The 16,812-nt window shown below is 43.9% G+C and overlaps 1 protein-coding gene across 10 annotated transcripts in view; it reads right to left on the reverse strand.

Annotated features, from left to right (window-relative positions):
- Window positions 1-16,812, reverse strand: part of R3HDM1 (R3H domain containing 1) — a 1,943,510-nt gene that overhangs the window by 159,878 nt on the left and 1,766,820 nt on the right. For all 10 annotated transcript variants that reach the window (XM_069616551.1, XM_069616544.1, XM_069616545.1 and 7 more), the window contains one exon: window positions 876-1,020. In XM_069616551.1, coding sequence (XP_069472652.1) covers window positions 876-1,020 — 145 coding nt within the window. The remainder of the gene's footprint in view (window positions 1-875; window positions 1,021-16,812) is intronic.

Genomic DNA, 16,812 nt, shown 5'->3' on the forward strand with positions numbered 1-16,812 from the left:
TTTCAGTAATTGCCTACAGTTTGTGAGCGACTATTTAGCTGGACGATTCTCATCTAGCTTCATCTAATGCATATTTATCAATGACCTTTCTGACTGCAAGCAGAGCTGCATGTTCAGATATAGACTAGTGATGTGCAAGCTCCACTTGATCAGCTGCTGCTCTTTCTTCAATCCATGCCTGAGACAGAAGGACAACGCCGTCATGCAAGGCAAACTAATACAGGATGGAGCGCATACAGGTGGAAGGAAAAGGACACATAATCCTCCAGGCGACAGCTCACCTGAGCATCGCATGCACTGCAAATTGATTAAAAGGCAACAGAACTTTCCTAGGTCCTAGCTCCTGATTGGCATACCTTTAAGAAATCACCCTATTAGTTGATATGACAACAAATACAGAAAAGAACAATCAGTTCTGCAGCAAATGCATGCCACAAGCTTTCCAGTGGCTACGTAAACCAAATAATCTGCTTCTCAAAACCACCTGCCATTTCTCTGGTTTTGTCCAGAGCCACCACCACATACATGCCAGAACCAAAAAGTGACTGTTGCGCACTACAGACACCTCTGCCTTTGAGGATATGATTTACAGCAATGTTCAGTAGCAGGCTACATTTAGGCAGCAAAACTAAACTACAGATGTATTACTGTGAGCAATTTTTTGGATATTCACATAGTGGTGAAAAAATAGGACTAGTAGTATGGTTGTTTAATACTGAAGAGTACCTCACAAATCACATTTCTTAATAACAATATAACACAAATGCTAGCGTCTGCTTGGACAAAAATAAACCAAGTAAAAAATAATAACCACTGTCACAACATAACATTGATCAATGTCTTCTAGTAGATGTATTTAATATGAAGCATCTTACCTTGTCCTGGGCCAAATGGTCTAGAAAACTGTGGCATAACCGAAAGAGATGTTATTCCAGGGCAGATATTTTTTATGTTCGATAATTGAAGTGGCAATGGTGACTGTGCTGGCGAGGTTGCTGGGCTGGGCAGCTGTGGCGTATGCTGCAAAAATACATAAAAGGTCACTGCCGTCCTAAGAACAAAGGTGCATTCATATCAAACACATTATCTGAATAAAACAATTTCCAAATGCAGACACAGCAAATGTTGCAAAATTACTTTTGCCCAAATTCCACAAATGAGCCTGTGTGCAATAGTCAACTATATCTGGAGTCTGATTGCAAATCATAACTTGCATTTGTTGATCTAAAGGTTTCCTTTAGATGAGTTTTACTTTAAAAAACATACATTACTGGTTGATTGAAGGTAGTTTTTGCCTGCCATGAAACATCTCTGATTTACAAAAATATTTAGGAATTTACATGGTTCTAGTGCAAATGAGCAGACAACGTCCAGAATAATTGTATTTTGGGTCCAACAATGGCATATTTGTACAATTTAAAGTTTAGAAGCCATATGGAATATGCAATTTTTAGAGAAGAGTAGATGTGCAGCATTGTGTCTGAAACAGCCAGTCAGAAGCGTATCCATGCTTGTGGTTCTAAAAAAGGAAGAGCCCATTGAGCTCTAGAGTTTGTGCCTCACATGAACAATGCACTGAATCAAGAGTAGAGGGTTGAGAGACTCCTGAAGAAACTATCCAGAGATAATTATTCATCACATGGTTTCCTGTTGAAATGGGCATTAATCTGGTCCAAATGCTCACATTGGTAAGAGCATAGCAGAATGGATTTCTACAGCACAACATTCTCTCTATAATGACATATCAGTTAGAATTGAACGCTCTTAAGTCTCTCACCTACTTAAATGTAAGAAGTGCATTATGTAATGCGCAATGGAGAAAGATTTGCTGTGCGATTACTGGACCCACGTCTTTACAGTCCCTTTGAATAGTGTCTACAAGAACACCTATTCTTTGAACCCTTGTAACTATGTGCTCTGCTTATGAGCTTGTACCTATAGACAAGATACAGGTACTGTGTAATATAAAAGTGGTACTGTGAATGTCCCATTCAAGTATTTTCAGCAGCACAATTTGACAGCACTGTGGGTATTGGAAATGCACTTTAGTCCTGTACACATTTCTCCCTAGAGTAGTAACCCTATATTTTAGTCGCAATAAGAAATTCTGATGGAAGTTTTACACTTCTTAGTGAATATTTATGAACCTTTTGGGTTACAAGGTCTCTTAACTTCTTCACGGTTTATACATTTTTGCAGAAATGTCCTTCTACCAACATGCTTTAATTACAGCATTAGGGCCTCCTGAGGGAGTCCAGCCTGAGGAGGGTGTAGAGTGTGAACCGCAATTCCAAGTAAGCAACGGTTCTTTAAAGTAAAGATAAAGGCTCTAAAAGGGGCAGGAAGGGAGAGGTTTGACCAAGCATGTGTCGATTGCTTTCCCTAAGCAGCAGTATCGTAAAACACTAACTGGATAGAGCCTGATCCACAACATCTTTCACCCATTTGTGTGCAAGCCAATTGCCTGTGCATATTTGTGAAAAGGGATATGTGTTTTAAGAAGGACGCAGTAAGGACATTTTTACTGTGAGGTTTATTTAAAGTACAATAAGGCCCATCTTTCCCTATGACTATGGGGTGTTCCCCATCTAATTTACTAAGGTGCTCGTCAGTCAATCTGAATGTCCAAAACAAGTCTGTCCACATCTGACCTATCTGACCCTACCACTAATATAACCAACTAAGACCGGGTGAAGGACGCCCTTCTCCTGGTTACTGTGTTCTTCACAGGGATTCCGTTTTGATTCTTCTGTTACACTTAGTAGGCCAAACGCAAATAGTCTTTTGTTATCTCTTTATTTAAGTTCTGGAGCTCCTTTAGGGGACGAGTAATTTCCACTTTCTCTTTAATTATCTTATTCAAATTATTTATTTTTACATTTATTTCAGCGCACCAAACCCTCAGGCATCTGGGCACTAGTTACAGAAAGTGCATAGTACATTAGTGAAGTACAAGAAAAGTGCATACGGGTTACAGAACAAATGTGGGTGTATATACAGACTGGCAAAGCCTCACCCTCCTGGTACGGGGGGCTACTTAAGGCATGCAAGCAGGTCATACTGTACACAATAGGTAGATGAGTTTGAGCAGAGCGGAAAAGCTTCTTAGTTTGATTCAAGTTCGTTCTTTCCCTTTTGTAGGGTTCCCGGTGCCCTGGTTTATGGTTTTCCTCACGTATACTCTGAATACTCAATTTCCAATTATAATTCGCCCTTTCCCAGAGAGCTGTTTCATTGACTGGTTCCAAGCGTACCCAGTTAGTTTCTCTGCTTCCTTTCCGCTCTACCCCAACCCCAGTCTCCTGTGGGGTTCCTCAAAGCTCTGCACTTTCTCCCCTACTCTACAATATTTATGTACAACCACTTGCTTGCCCAATTCACTCTTGCGCCTTTGTGTTTGTTTGAAAGAAGTGAAAATCTGGATTGGTGCAAACTGGTTAAAATTGAAAGGAAAAATACAGAGGTACTGTTGGTGTGCCCCTCTGGCTCTTGCGCGTGCTGGGGTGATTGAGTTTTACCCACCCTCCTTAGGCCCTCTTCCTGCCCCTCTTTAAACAGTAAAAAATATTGGCTTAAAAGTTACAAGTTCTCTCTCCTGCGAGGCTCAAAAACTATCTGAAGTAGTTGCTTTTTCAAATGACAAAGTTGAAGCAAATAATTCCTTTTATTCCTATTAATTATTAATTTCCATAGCACAGTCATCGATGCTTTTATTGATGGTAGGTTAGATTATTGTAATTCCACCTTTTTAGCTCAACCAAATTATCTGATCAAGCGACTGCAAGTATTGCAAAATTCAGATGTGCTTTGTGCGGGGTCAGAAATGAGAGGCAGACACAAAGAGGTATCATTCTCAACATTAGCCATTTTAGTAATAAAAGGGGCTTTGGATAAAGGTCTAACTTTCCCTGTCCTGACAAGAGTACCCCTTCCGATGAATCTAAATCTAAAGCAGGATGACCTTGTGTCCAAACTCAATCTGACCCTTACACAAATGCATACAAACATTTACAAGTAAATCTTTCAAACATCAACTCAACAGAATAGTGGAATAACTCAAACAAGTAACTTCAACAAAACACTTATTTCCTCCAAGGGTTGGCTCCCTCCCCCTGGATTATTTCAAACAAACTATTCACAACATTCGATGTCAAGACCAGTCTCTTAAAGGCACTACACATGTCTCTTTCTCCCAATAGTCTCCTCAAGGTGATAAAACAAATGTTCTTTCCATGAGACTGATATGGAAAAGAGGAAGTCTCTTCTGATCTTTCAGAATGGCAAAACAAAGTATACTTTCCACAGTATTGGTTTGAATGAGGTAAAGGAAAGTATTCACTAATTTTCAGGATGGCAAAACAAATGTCTTTTCCAGAAAAGAGGTTCAAATATGGCCGAAGGCACGCCTTTGTAACATTTCTGATTGACAAAATGTTCAAAGGAACAAGAACTTAAGATGAACAAATCTCTTTTTTCAACATACAAATTCAAATGGAGTTTCCTGGTACACTCTACTGCCAGGAAACTCATCAACTGTAAACTCTTGATATTTACTCTGGTTTACTCTCCTGCCAGGAATATCCTCCTTTAAACCCACTGAGATCCCCTGGTGTACTCTCCTGCCAAGTATCCTTGCCAAAAAAGGTTTCACTATCTTATCCAGCTTCTCTGCACAACCAACACACTTTTTGAATATTATAAAGTTGATAGCGACAAGTTGCGAGAGATAGAAGAGCTATGAGTAGAATAAAATAATGAGTTAAGAATGATGCCAAGATTACAGTGTAGGAAGGCATGGTATCACACGTATGACACTGACACAACAAGTACAATTTTTAAAAACTTTATTGAGGTTTCTGGGGTTATAAAAACTTCTACTTTGCTCTATAACTATGATGGGAGTAGTCTCAATCATCAAACAAACAAATAAGTCCTAGTGGAGTCCGTCAAATAAAAATGGCCTATGCCAACAAAACCTAATGCCTGTCCCATCTCTTGTATACAAAGTGAACAAAGGAGAAATGTATGTAAAAATTAAATCAGTATTCAAAAGAATAAATGTGGCTGAATCAGCTCTCCTCCTCACGTTAGACCACACGTAGTAAGGCGGTTCCTGTAGGCAGGATGACACACTCTGGCTGGGGTTTTCAACACAATAAACAGTTCCATAAGGTTGATAGAGGACCGCCTGGCCTTCCACATCAAAATATCTCTTTCCAGACTTCCAATATTGTTTCAACAAAACGTTCATGCAGGCCCCCCTCTGTCGGGTTCAGACCTTTCATAAAAAAGTTCACGTAGGTCCCCCTTGGTCAGGCTCAGACCTTTCGAAGCAATAGTTCAACATGACTTGCAGAGGGGCTCCCTGCCCCAAGCTTATTACACTTCGGGTCTCCGTCAGTCAGCCTCAGAACGCTTTCGGATGTCGACTTTCGAATATGCGTGGCTTTCTTTACAGACCTCTGCAGGACCACTTCGACTACATTTGCTATATCGCTGCAAACCATGCTCCTTTCACAGAGACTTTCGAATGGGCTACTTCCTTTTGCCAGACCACTCTGTTACTCGCCGATTTCACCACTGTTCGTTCTTCAAAGATCATTCACAGGTCTGCCTTTCTTCGTGTCTCACCCACACACGTGCAGCGTTCACTTGCGATATAGTATTCCCACTTCAAACTTTCTTCAACACACATGGTCTCTCGGGTCACTTGCCAACTCACCGGCTGTGTGCGTTTCTTTCTTGGTTTTCCAATTTCCAATTCACGAGTCAAGGTTAGTACCACAGGCTTGGCCTCGCCTCCCCAGCTCTGCCATTCACCCAGAAGGGTCGCTGGCATCCTTGAAACACAATGCAGCCTTCTGATGTGGGATCTGGCCTTCTCCACATGACTTTCGTGGCCTGTCTGAGGCGAAAACCTCCAGTAGGTTTTTGACCCGCTGCTCTCGTCCCTTGGTCCGTCTCTCTGCTCCAGTAGGTTTACCTTCGCTCCGGAAGTGCTGCTTGTACTCGTGTTCCACCTTGCTCAGAGTATGTGTCTAGGTTCTGCCCTTTATCTGTGTTAGGAGAGAGAATTGGTATCAGGTGTATGCACTAAAGTCAAGTGCCTGACAAGATTAAAGGGACATGTCTAGTACTATTTATGTATTTATGAGAGTTAATCTTGTTACTCTCAGTCACCCTCTTCCTCTGGCCAGTGTTTGTGTAAAAAGGGGCTGGGGGGGTGGAAGGGAGTTGGGACCTCAGAAAATCCTAAAAATAGGATGGGTTTGATTAACAAAAAAGGGGGTTATACCGTGTTTCACCATCGGCTGTCTCACACCCCCTGCCCAGAGACCCCTCACCCAGGTGATCCTCCCGCACTTGTCCACACCCAGGGTCTGGATCCAAAGGCGATGGCTGTGCCCCGGCCACCTGAGAGAGAGACCCCACAGGGACTAGCGGATGGGACACCCTCTGGTTTCTCACAACAGGCAGGAGAAGAAAAAAGGAGAAGGAGGAATAGTCGAAGCAGGACAGAACAGAACCTCAGTTTTTGAGGGATTAAGATGAAGATAATGAGAAGACATCCAAACTTTGATAGCAAAAATACAAGCAGACAAAGCAGAGGGAATTGAATCAGTGAAGGAAGGCATACAGTTGATGGGAGAAACAGAAAGATGAAATGATAGAACTAAGAGGAGAAGTGTAAAGAGAGAAAAGAAGGAGTACCATGAACCAAACCTCGAGGAGCACGATGTAAGAGGAAAAGCGGGAGAAGAACAACCGGCCCAGGAGACAGAGAAAGTCCCTCCTGTCAGGTAAAACCAATTCAACAAGGAGTACTGAACCCCCCAAATTTTAAAGTGGAAAGAAGAATAGAGTGATAGACCATATCACAAGTGGCCGGAAGTTCAAGACTAACAAGGAGAGAAGAAAGTTTGGAGTGACGAGAAGAAGAAGCGAGTTGGTGACAGACAAGAGTACAGTTTCCGTGGAATGACGGGGCCTAAAGCCAGACTGAAAACAAGTTGAGAGAGAATGTGTATTAATAAACAAAGACAGCAAAACAAAAGAGGTGATGGCTGGAACGTTTAGAATTAATCTCAATCTCTGGCATTGCTCTAGCAACCCTCCAGACAATTGTTCTTCACCTGCCAAGCCATTATAAAAGGGGACTGCTTGGTCACATCCCTTCTGCACATGAATACACGCATCCCCAAACATGTTTCAGCCATCACCCCTTTTGTTTTGCTATAGTCCCCACGAGTGGGACGGGCATGCCCAGACGTGGGGCCTGTGCCTGCTGGGCTTAGAGACCCAAGCTACTCATCACTGATGTGGCCAACGAAGCTGAACAATGTTTGGGGATGCTTGTGGTCTTGTGCAGAAGGGATGTGACCAAGCAGTTTGGGCTGGACTGCCACTTTTGGGGTGGTACCAAGCCTTATTTTCAAATGGCCTTTTCCCATTTTGTAATGGCTTGGCTGGCAAAGAATGATGGGCTTGAGGGTTGCCCATAGCAATGCCAGAGGTTACGATTAATTCTAAACCTTCCAGCCATCACCCCTTTTGTTTTGTAACAAAAGAAGAGACTTGGAGATAAACAATATGCTCTAGAAGCTTAGAAAATGAAGAAGAGATATAGGAGGAATGTTAGAAAAGAATGAAGAGAGTTCTTTTAAAAATAGGATGTATAGAAGCATGCTTAAAGTGAGAAGGAACTAAAGCAGAAGCAAGTGAAGTATTAATAATAGTGTTAGGCAGAAACCTGTGCAGTTCCCTCTGCTGGGACCACTGCAAAAGATTTAAGACTATAGGTGTTTGGCAGTAAACCCACTTGGTAGCCGTCTGTACCACACAGATTCACTTGGTAGCTGTGGCTGAGCAGTCAGACCTCCCTCAAGAAGAGTTAGGCAGTATACAGAGTATTCACAATTCACAATAGGTCAAAAGAACACAGTAGAACAAGCAAATACTGACCAGAGCTTGGTGTAAAAGAGATATCATTATTTATTTAAAACCACATCTAATAAAACACACTCGCACTAATATCAAGCAGTTCAAAAACACGGTCACTAAAAGATACACACTTCCTTAACAGAATATTAGACAAGTCTTAAGTAAAGCCCCACTTATTTTCAGACAGCGGTGAGCGCTTAACGCAGATGGCACTCTAATCATTCGGTTTAGAAGTGAGGGAAAGGCAGAGCATAAATTGAAACAGATCCCAACACTTTCAAAAGAACACAGCAAGAGAAGAAGGCAGAATCAACCCGTGCAGTTAGAGTTCAGGAAGCCGGATCCACTTTAAGAGGATCAGAACGAAATGTGTCCAAGGTCACACGGTTGAAAAGTGCACAAAAGTCTCGAAAAGGTTCAGAAAGAAGTTGGACCAAAAGAAAGGGACCAGTTAGAGGGTCAAGGCAGCCAGCCCAGTCCAGAAGGTTAAGGGATTATTATTACCTTGGAGCAATCTTTAGAAAGGGAGGCCTGGCGGACACGGTACCTTAACGTGGTGAGAATACTCCAGCTGGGGCAGTTGTTCCTGGCAGCGGGTGCAAGTCGGTGCTTCGTCCGGGGGAAGAGAGGATCTCGTCAGGGAGGAAAGCAGGAGTTTGTTGCACTGCCAGGGAAGAAACCAGCCGCGGATTTCTCAGTTAAAAGGAACAGTCCTTTTGTTTGCGGTCCAGTGGTAAGTGGCTATCCGGTTGCCGGGGTGCTTGGCACGGGCAATTCGACCACAAGACGTCCTGGGATGCGAGAAAAAGAAGGTAAACTGGTTGTGCCCACCAGTCAGGGGAAGAAGACTCTCCAGCCGGGAAATCTTCTCTGTCGTCGGGAAGTGGTGAGTCAGTTCCGCAGGGCTCCACCGGTGGTGTCGTCGTAGCAGGTCGGCTCAACTTCTCCCTCGTCGGATTCTCAGGTCCTGTGGCGACTTCTAAAGTTCCAGTCCCAAAAGCCCTGCTTTTATGCAGCACACCCCAATTCACTCAGCCTAGCTGTCAATCAAACATGCTAAGTGGTGAGCCGGCCGGCTCACCACTTGGGCCAATCACACAAGAGTGCGACTTGAGTTACCAAGGTAACTCAGTCCTGGGTGCCTAAACCCCCTCCCACACCTCCTGTGGTACCCAGGCAGAGTGGCACCACTTTTGGAGGCTTCTGTGGAGAAGCCCACCAAAAAGTGGCACAAAGGGCTCGACTTGGGTTGGAGTCACAGAAGAGAACACAAACGCCTTTTTAGAATCGGGTTCTGGCAAAAAATACCAACCGGTGAATTAATATTAAATAAATAAACCGGCGGTATGTTCGAGGCTATGAGAATTAAATAATTAAAGTTGGTAGCCTCAAACAATGGGAAAATCCCATAGAGATATATTTGCGGTCGAATATAAAAAGTAGTATCCACTGCCACCAGCCAAAACTCAATCAGGGGGGACGGAGACGTGCCCCCTCGGCAATCAAATTGCCCCGACCACTACGTCCACAATAAGATGGTTTGTACTGGTTTCTGTTAATAATTTGAGACTAGTAAAGCCAATGGTGACTTTACATGCCCTGGGAGACAGTAGTCAGTCCCAGGGTATGGAGTCTATGGTGGGGTGTCACTATGACACCCCTGTGTCACTGCACAGAGGGTGCTGTGTAACACATAGTAAAAACACATGAGACCCTATGGAGTAAAAGACCCCATAGCCCATAAAACACTAACAGTCAAAGGAACCCCTCTGATCATGCCCAAGAGTGTGAGGAAAAGAGACTCACTCTTGGCAGGAGGAAAAAACAAACTCCAGAAATCCAGCAAAGCTGCTGGGGGACTCACTATGTTAGGAAATTCAGCCTAAAGAGAGAATTCTCCCTAACAAATAGCAGTAAGATAGGGTAGGAGTAATGAATAAACCAGAAGAATTATAGAAGAGGGAAGAGAATTATTGGGGGAGAAAGCAGGGTTAGCTCTAGCAACAGCAGAAGAAATATTGCCTTTCCGAAAGAGGGTAGAATGAAGGTAATACAAGAAGAGAAGAATCAGAATCGCTCAAAGGGAAAGAAGGTACAACAGAATAAGAAAGAATAGAAGAACAGACATTTTTGGAGTAAAACAATCCATAAGATCAGATGCAGAGAAGGGAGAGGAAGATGAAAGATCAGGGGAAGGAGAGAGAATACGATTCAGGCTTTGAAAAGACGATGAAGAGAGGCAAGTGATGCAAAGAGAATGAACATACTGTTGCTCAGTAGAAATAAGAAGAGAATCTTAAGTAGAGTGGAATGAGGAAAGGGAGGATGTGTCAGTTGCTGAACCAGACTTGCGCCATCGCCATTCGGACCAATGGAGTGAATGGTGAGTGGACTCTAAAGTGGATGACATTCATGCCTGGGAGGGCCTGTACGATGGAGTAAACACAACAGAAGGATAAAGATGATCAAGAATCAGAGAGTATCAAACAACATCGAAGAAGCAGAGTCAACAGAAAGAGGAGAAGTTGGAAATAGAAGAACTGAAATAACAGCAGAGGAAAAGGAAGTCAGATCAAAAAGAGCCGGAGATCACGACTAGAAAAATATAGTTGAAGCTTGGGGCAAAAGGCGCAAAGGAAGAAAAGAAAAGGAGAAAGAAAGAAAACGATCAGATGAAGAGATAGGGCAAGCAGAGACTGAAGTAGAAACAGGAATAGAAGAAAATATAAGATTACAAGAGGACCTGATGTATGAGAAGGAGGTATTAGAATTTGTAGTAGTGAATAAGAATGAAGAATAGACAGAAGTGTAACAGCGGCATAAGTAGCAGAGAGATGGAGATTAAAATCACGCAAATGAAATAAGGGAGAATGCAGAAGAGTCAAAAAAGAGCATCACAATCATTACAAAAAGAAGGAACAGGTCCAGGAGGACAAAAGATGAGAATACAATTGAGAGAGGGACAGGAAAAAGGACAGTAATGATATTCAAAGGAAGAAAAATAGACAGTCCGGCTGAGAATGGGCCAGCATGGAAGAAACAGTAGACAAGATACCAACCACACCACCACAACCACAGCAGCGGGTGGGGGGCGGGTTGACAGGCAGAAGAAAGCGAGGCAGGAGCTACAGTATTAAACAGAGTCAACCAGTTTAGGTGAAAAAAAGAAAATTAAAGTGAAACCGGGAAAAAAAGATCCAGAGCAGAGTGAGCTTTATTATTGAGGGAATGAGAATCCCATAAATACATTAAGTGATAAATTAATCAGAGGGGGATAAATAAGATAGGCGATATAACGAGAAGAAGAATTATTAGTGTGAGCATACAAGTGAGAAGAAGGCATAGTGAGAAATGGAGTAAAAAGAAAACTTGAAAAAACTGAAGGGAGTGATTATGACTACGCCAGTAATTGTACAAAGAAAAATAATCCCTAACAGCAACGAGGGAAGGGCGTACACAGGGACACAAGTCCAGCTGATCAGACAGCGCAGACTGATAGCTGGGGAAAAGGAAAGAACAGCAAAGAACCAAGGCAGTTAGTGTTAAAGTTAAAGGATATTTGCACCGAGTACTATCACCGCTGGAGTAGTCCCCTGACGCTCTGGCGGCTGTGAAAAAGGGAAGGGGTGGGGGTGAGTTAGTGGGAATAAGCCGGAATAGTGCAGAGAGCAGTGAATTGCTGTTAGCGGCCTCAACCCCGTTAACTCCGGCTGGGCTTGGGGTGTTTTCCGGTCGGTAGTCGTCGTGTGCTGTTGTGCGAGTGTCATGATGCTTGCCCCTGGCCCTCACCGGCAAGTCAGCCTTCCAGTTAGGGCCAGGTCAAAGGCCTTAAAACCTCATCCAAGACTCTCTTGGAGTCAGTCCTGGCGCCTTTGGCGCCAGGCTCATAACCACCATGAAGACCAACATTAGAATGGGACTATTTACTTGGGACTATTTAACTTGGGGGGGTGGAGGGGGTTCAGCCAACACAACATGGAGGCACACACATAGCTCAGTTACAAGGAACTGACCTATGCGGTCTAGTCTTTTGGGTGTGGCAGGCCTGGGACTACTTTACCTGGACTACTTTGGGTGAGGCAGGCCTGGGACTATTTTACCTGGACTACTTTACCTGAGATTATTTAAACCGCACCCAAACAGCAGAACATGCTTCGCGTTATTCTGCTGTAGGCAGCGTAACGCTCACCGTGTCCAGTTCTTTGATGCCAGTTTACCTGAAACCAAGGACCTGCAGAGAGAGAAACACTACTACGAAACTTACCTGGAACAGTATCCTGTCTTCAATCCATCGCCGACTTCATTTCCACTCACCTGAAGGTACGAACTCCAACATCCGGCACCGCATGCATCCTGGAATACCATAACCTGGAAAGAGGAGAAAGAAAGACAGCATTAGTAAGCGTTTACTCAGGCTTCTTCCCGAATGAAGAAAGCCACACAATTCTTACCTGGGTAGTCATCTCCTAGTCAGTATCACTGCTGGAACATTACGGCGCTCGGCGAGGAACTTCGCAAGCTGCAAGGAGAGAAAAGACACCGGTTAGCAATATAAAAGGCGAAACAGCGCCGCGCATCGCGCATTACTCACAGGACAGTATCGCGCACACGCGCGCTTTTGCTACCGGCTCATGCTCATCTTCAAACTGCATGACAACACCAAAATACCTTTCCATACTTAAAAGGAAAGAAGCAAAGCATTATTATTCGAACTAAGAGGACCATAAGAACTGCATATAAAGACTGTAAAGCAGCAAACCTACAGAGTCGCAGCAGGCCTGGATTCCCACAGGGGGGCTTGCACCAGTGAAGTAACTTGGTCGCTGCTCGCCCCCCACAACTACGCGCCCATGTCACGAGGAGCACGATGGAGAATCCACCTTTTACAATATTAAGGTGAGGAGAGGGCCCAAGGAGGAGGAAAGAGTTGTGGCCAAGGAAGGTGGGAAAACAAAGACAATCTGGTATTGAATCCAGCTATCCTATATTGCAGACCCATCTTTAGCCAGAGACCTTACCAAGGGACCGGGAGAGGGTTCGAGAGTGCAAATTATCCAACCAGGGCTCTGTGGCGTCCCCGTGGATACCAGGTGAGCGTAACAGTGAGTCTATGTGTGGTTTGTTTTGTTGTTGCAGTGTAGTGAAGTTTGTGCGGATTGTTGTGTTATAGGGTTGTGTTTGGTTAGAGTTTGAGAGGTGTATGCAGAGGGGTGACATTTTTAGTGGATTGGTTAATTGGCATTGCTGTCTGTAAGCAAGCGTTAAACTTCTGTATTCTTTCCAGGTGGGGTGCACGAGCATCTCTGCGTCTCCGTCCAGATCTGAGACTGTCAGACACTTGCAATCCCTTTCACACATGGCGTCCACTCACATTCATAAGCTTGCCCAGGTTTGGCCCTCGCCACCTACGACAAACCTGTTTCTATGCGTGACAGGCAGAAGTTTGTGCGTCCCTTCAAATCTGGCCCTGAGAGCATTCCCAATCTAGTCAGTGCCCGGCATTGGTCAGTTAAGGCTACTCCATCCATATGTGGCGGAGGTCGGCATTCATCATCCTATTCTGTTGCTGATGCAGGCTACCGCTCCCAGCCCCTTTGAAGCGTGACAGATACCAACGCTTGCAGTTGCGTCTAGGGGCGGCACCTACCATCATTCACAACTCCAACCAGTCTAGGCCCATGCCAATGTCCACAACTTGGTGCAAGTATGGCAAGTGCTAACATTAACACAACTCTGTTCAAGTATGATACCTGATAGCAATTATGGAGCGGGTGAGGTTGTTGGGTGGAGGTGGCTAGGGATGCGGATTCTGTCCTTATGGGTGTTGCTTGTGTCCTATTCGACCTAGCATCGACTCTCTTGTTGTAGTAGGAGTTTCCTTTAGACAGTTCTGGATGTTGTCAGTGTCATCCTAAATTCTGTCATTCTGTTCTTTGTGTTTCCCGTTTGTTTGTTTAGCTTTTTCAATTTGAATCTGCGATGTTGAAGAGCCAGGTTTTTAGTAGTTTTCTGAATTGTAGGTGGTCTTTGGTGTTTCTCATTTCTTTCGGGATGATGTTCCAGGTTTTTGCGGCTAGGTGGGAGAAGGTAGGACCCTATATGTTTTTTCTTAAGGTACGGTTTTTGTTCCAGGCGGATTTCGTTGCTTGATCTGAGGAGTCTCGTTGGCTTGTAGATTGTTATTTTCTTTTGCAAGAATTCTGCTCCCTGTCCGCTGATTGCCCTGTGTGTTATGCACATTGTTTTGAAGGTGATGCAATGTTTGACTGGGAGCCAAAGCAGTGTTTTTAGTGCTGGAGTGATGTGGTCTCTTCTGGATAGTTTAAGGAGGAGTCTGGCTGCTCTATATTTTGGATGCGTTGTAATTTCTTCAGGAGGTATTCTGGCATTTTGAAGTGGAGGCCGTTTGCATAGTCGATTCTTGACATGATGCGGGCGACGATTGTGAGTGTTTTGTGGGTGAAGGAGAGGAAAGGTAAGATTCTTCTGGTCGTGTGAAGGAGGAAGAAGCATTTCTTGATTATTGCATTTATTTGTGGTTCTAAGGTTAGGGTGTTGTCCATCAGGAGTCCCAGATTTTTTTACTACCTTAGATGTTGTTGGTGCGGTTCCCATTTCCGTTGGCCATGGAATGTAGGTGTTGTTCTCTTGGTTTTTGGATTTAATCATGATTTCTGTCTTTTCTGGGTTGATTTTCAAGTTGTTGGCGTTCATCCAGTTAAAGACTTCTTTTAGACACTTGTTTAGGGTTGAGTGATCGGCTTGGGTGTCTTCGCTTTTGTAGATGATTTGGGTGTCATCAGCATAGTTGTAGCATGTAATTTTGTATTTTTTGAAGATTCCGATTACTGGGGTCTGGTAGATGTTGAAGTACGGTGGTGATAGTGAGGACCCTTGTGGTACTCCACAGTCGTTAACTTGTGGGGTGGATTTGAAGGGTTTTATCCATACGGTTTCTATTCTGTCTGTTAGGAATGATTTAATCCAGAGTAGTGCCATGTCCGTTATGCCCATGTCTTCTAGTCTTTTGGTTAGGGTGTCATGGCTAACTGTGTCGAAGGCTGCGGAGAGGTGGAGCAGAATCAGGGCTGAGGTTGTGTTGGAGTCTGCGTTTGTTTTTAGCTTGTCCAAGATGGATAGTAGTGCTGTTTCTGTACCTCTTGCGGGCCTGAAACCGACTTGTGCTTGGTCTAGCAGGTGGTGTTATTCTACATGTTCTTGGGTTAATTTGTATACGTAAGTTTCAAGGAGTTTTGCTGGGTAGGGAATGTTTGAAATCTGTCTGTAGTTGGAGAGGTCTTCTACGTCGCCCCTTGTGTTTTTTTTAAAGCGGTTTTATATATGCTGGTTTGAAGGTTTGGTACAGTTCCTGTTGCTAGTGAGAGATTTAGGAGGTTTCTGTAGTATTCTGATGGTGTTCCTTGTGTGAGGATTGATTTTTAGATGCCAGGGGGGCAGGGATCCATGGGTGACCCTGCTTTCTTGCTGGGTTTTACCAGAAAGACAAATGCCTCTGCTGATATTTCAGGAAAGTTTTGGAGTTTGTGCTGTGGCTGGCTCTGTGTTAGGTCCGGTCAGTTGAATGTTATGGTTGGTTGGTCTGTCTTGTATGATTTGTCGGATGTCGTTGATTTTGTTCTTGAAGTCGTCTGCCAAGTCGTTGCAAAGTTTCTCTGAGGGGATTGGAGTATTGTCGCAGCCGGGTGGGTTTCTCGTTTCTTTAATGATGTTGAACATTTCTTTGTGTGTGTTGGTGGCATTGGTGATTCTGTCATCACAATGCCTTCTTTTTGCCTTTTGTATTTCCTTCTTGTATGCGCCGACTTGTTCCTGGAACAGTATTTTCTTGTCAACGTTGTATTCTTTCCTCCATTCCAGTTCCATCTTCTTGTCCTTTTTCATGGTGCTTAGTAGTGGGGTGAACCATTTTGCGATTGCCCTTTTTTTTGAGGGGGTGAATGGTTTTCCGGGGCGATATTTACAATTGTATCAGCAATCCATTTGTGCAGTAGCTCTGCTTTCTCGTCTAAGTCAGCCAGCTCTAGAGTTCTGTAGTTGAGGGTTTGGTCATCTCCAGTTGTTCGAATAGATTACTTGCTTTGATGGTTTTCCAGTTTCTTTTTGTGGTGGTATTGAGTTTGGGGGGTTGGATGCTGTCTTAAGTTGGTAGTCTGATCACGAATGGGATGGACAGTATTTGTATCGGTGGTGCCATGGTGATAAGTTTTTCCTTGGCGAAGATTGCGTCGAGGGTGTGTCCTGCTGATTGTGTTGCCCCTTTGACCAGCTGTTGTAGTTTCATGGTTGTAAGTTGTCCAATCAGTGAGTTTTGGGAGTTGGCATGTCTTTCTTCACACCAGATGTTGAAGTCCGCCAGGATAATTAGGTGTTTGTGCTTGATGGCTATATTGGTGATGGCTTCTATGAGGTTATCAATGAAGGTTGCATCGTCTGTTGGTGGTCTGTACACCAGGATGAATGTAAGGTTGTCTTTGGGTTCGCCGTTAGGTGTAGGACCATGGTTTCGCAGTTGATGATGTGGAGAGGTTTGTCTGTTTTTATTTTCAGGTGTCCTTTGAATGCTATTGCGAGGCCTCCTCCTTTTTTATTTTTCCTGTTTACTTGAAGGCATTTGAAGTTGATTGGGAGGCAGCTTTGCAGTGCGATTCTGTAGTTGTCGTCCAGCCATGTTTCTGTGATGAATAGGATGTCAATGCTGTTGTCATGGAGAAGGTCAAAGATCTCTGTTGAGTGTTTTGACATGGATCTCACATTTATTTGGTTGCAGTGGAGTTTAAAGGTGTAGTTTGGTTTGGGCTTTATTGTTGGGGTTGTCTTCTGATCAGTGTTCGGGTTTCCTTCCAGGTTGAT

This window comes from Ambystoma mexicanum, chromosome 9 (genome assembly GCF_040938575.1).
Source record: "Ambystoma mexicanum isolate Mex_15411 chromosome 9, UKY_AmexF1_1, whole genome shotgun sequence".
Classification (NCBI taxonomy): Eukaryota; Metazoa; Chordata; class Amphibia; order Caudata; family Ambystomatidae; genus Ambystoma; species Ambystoma mexicanum.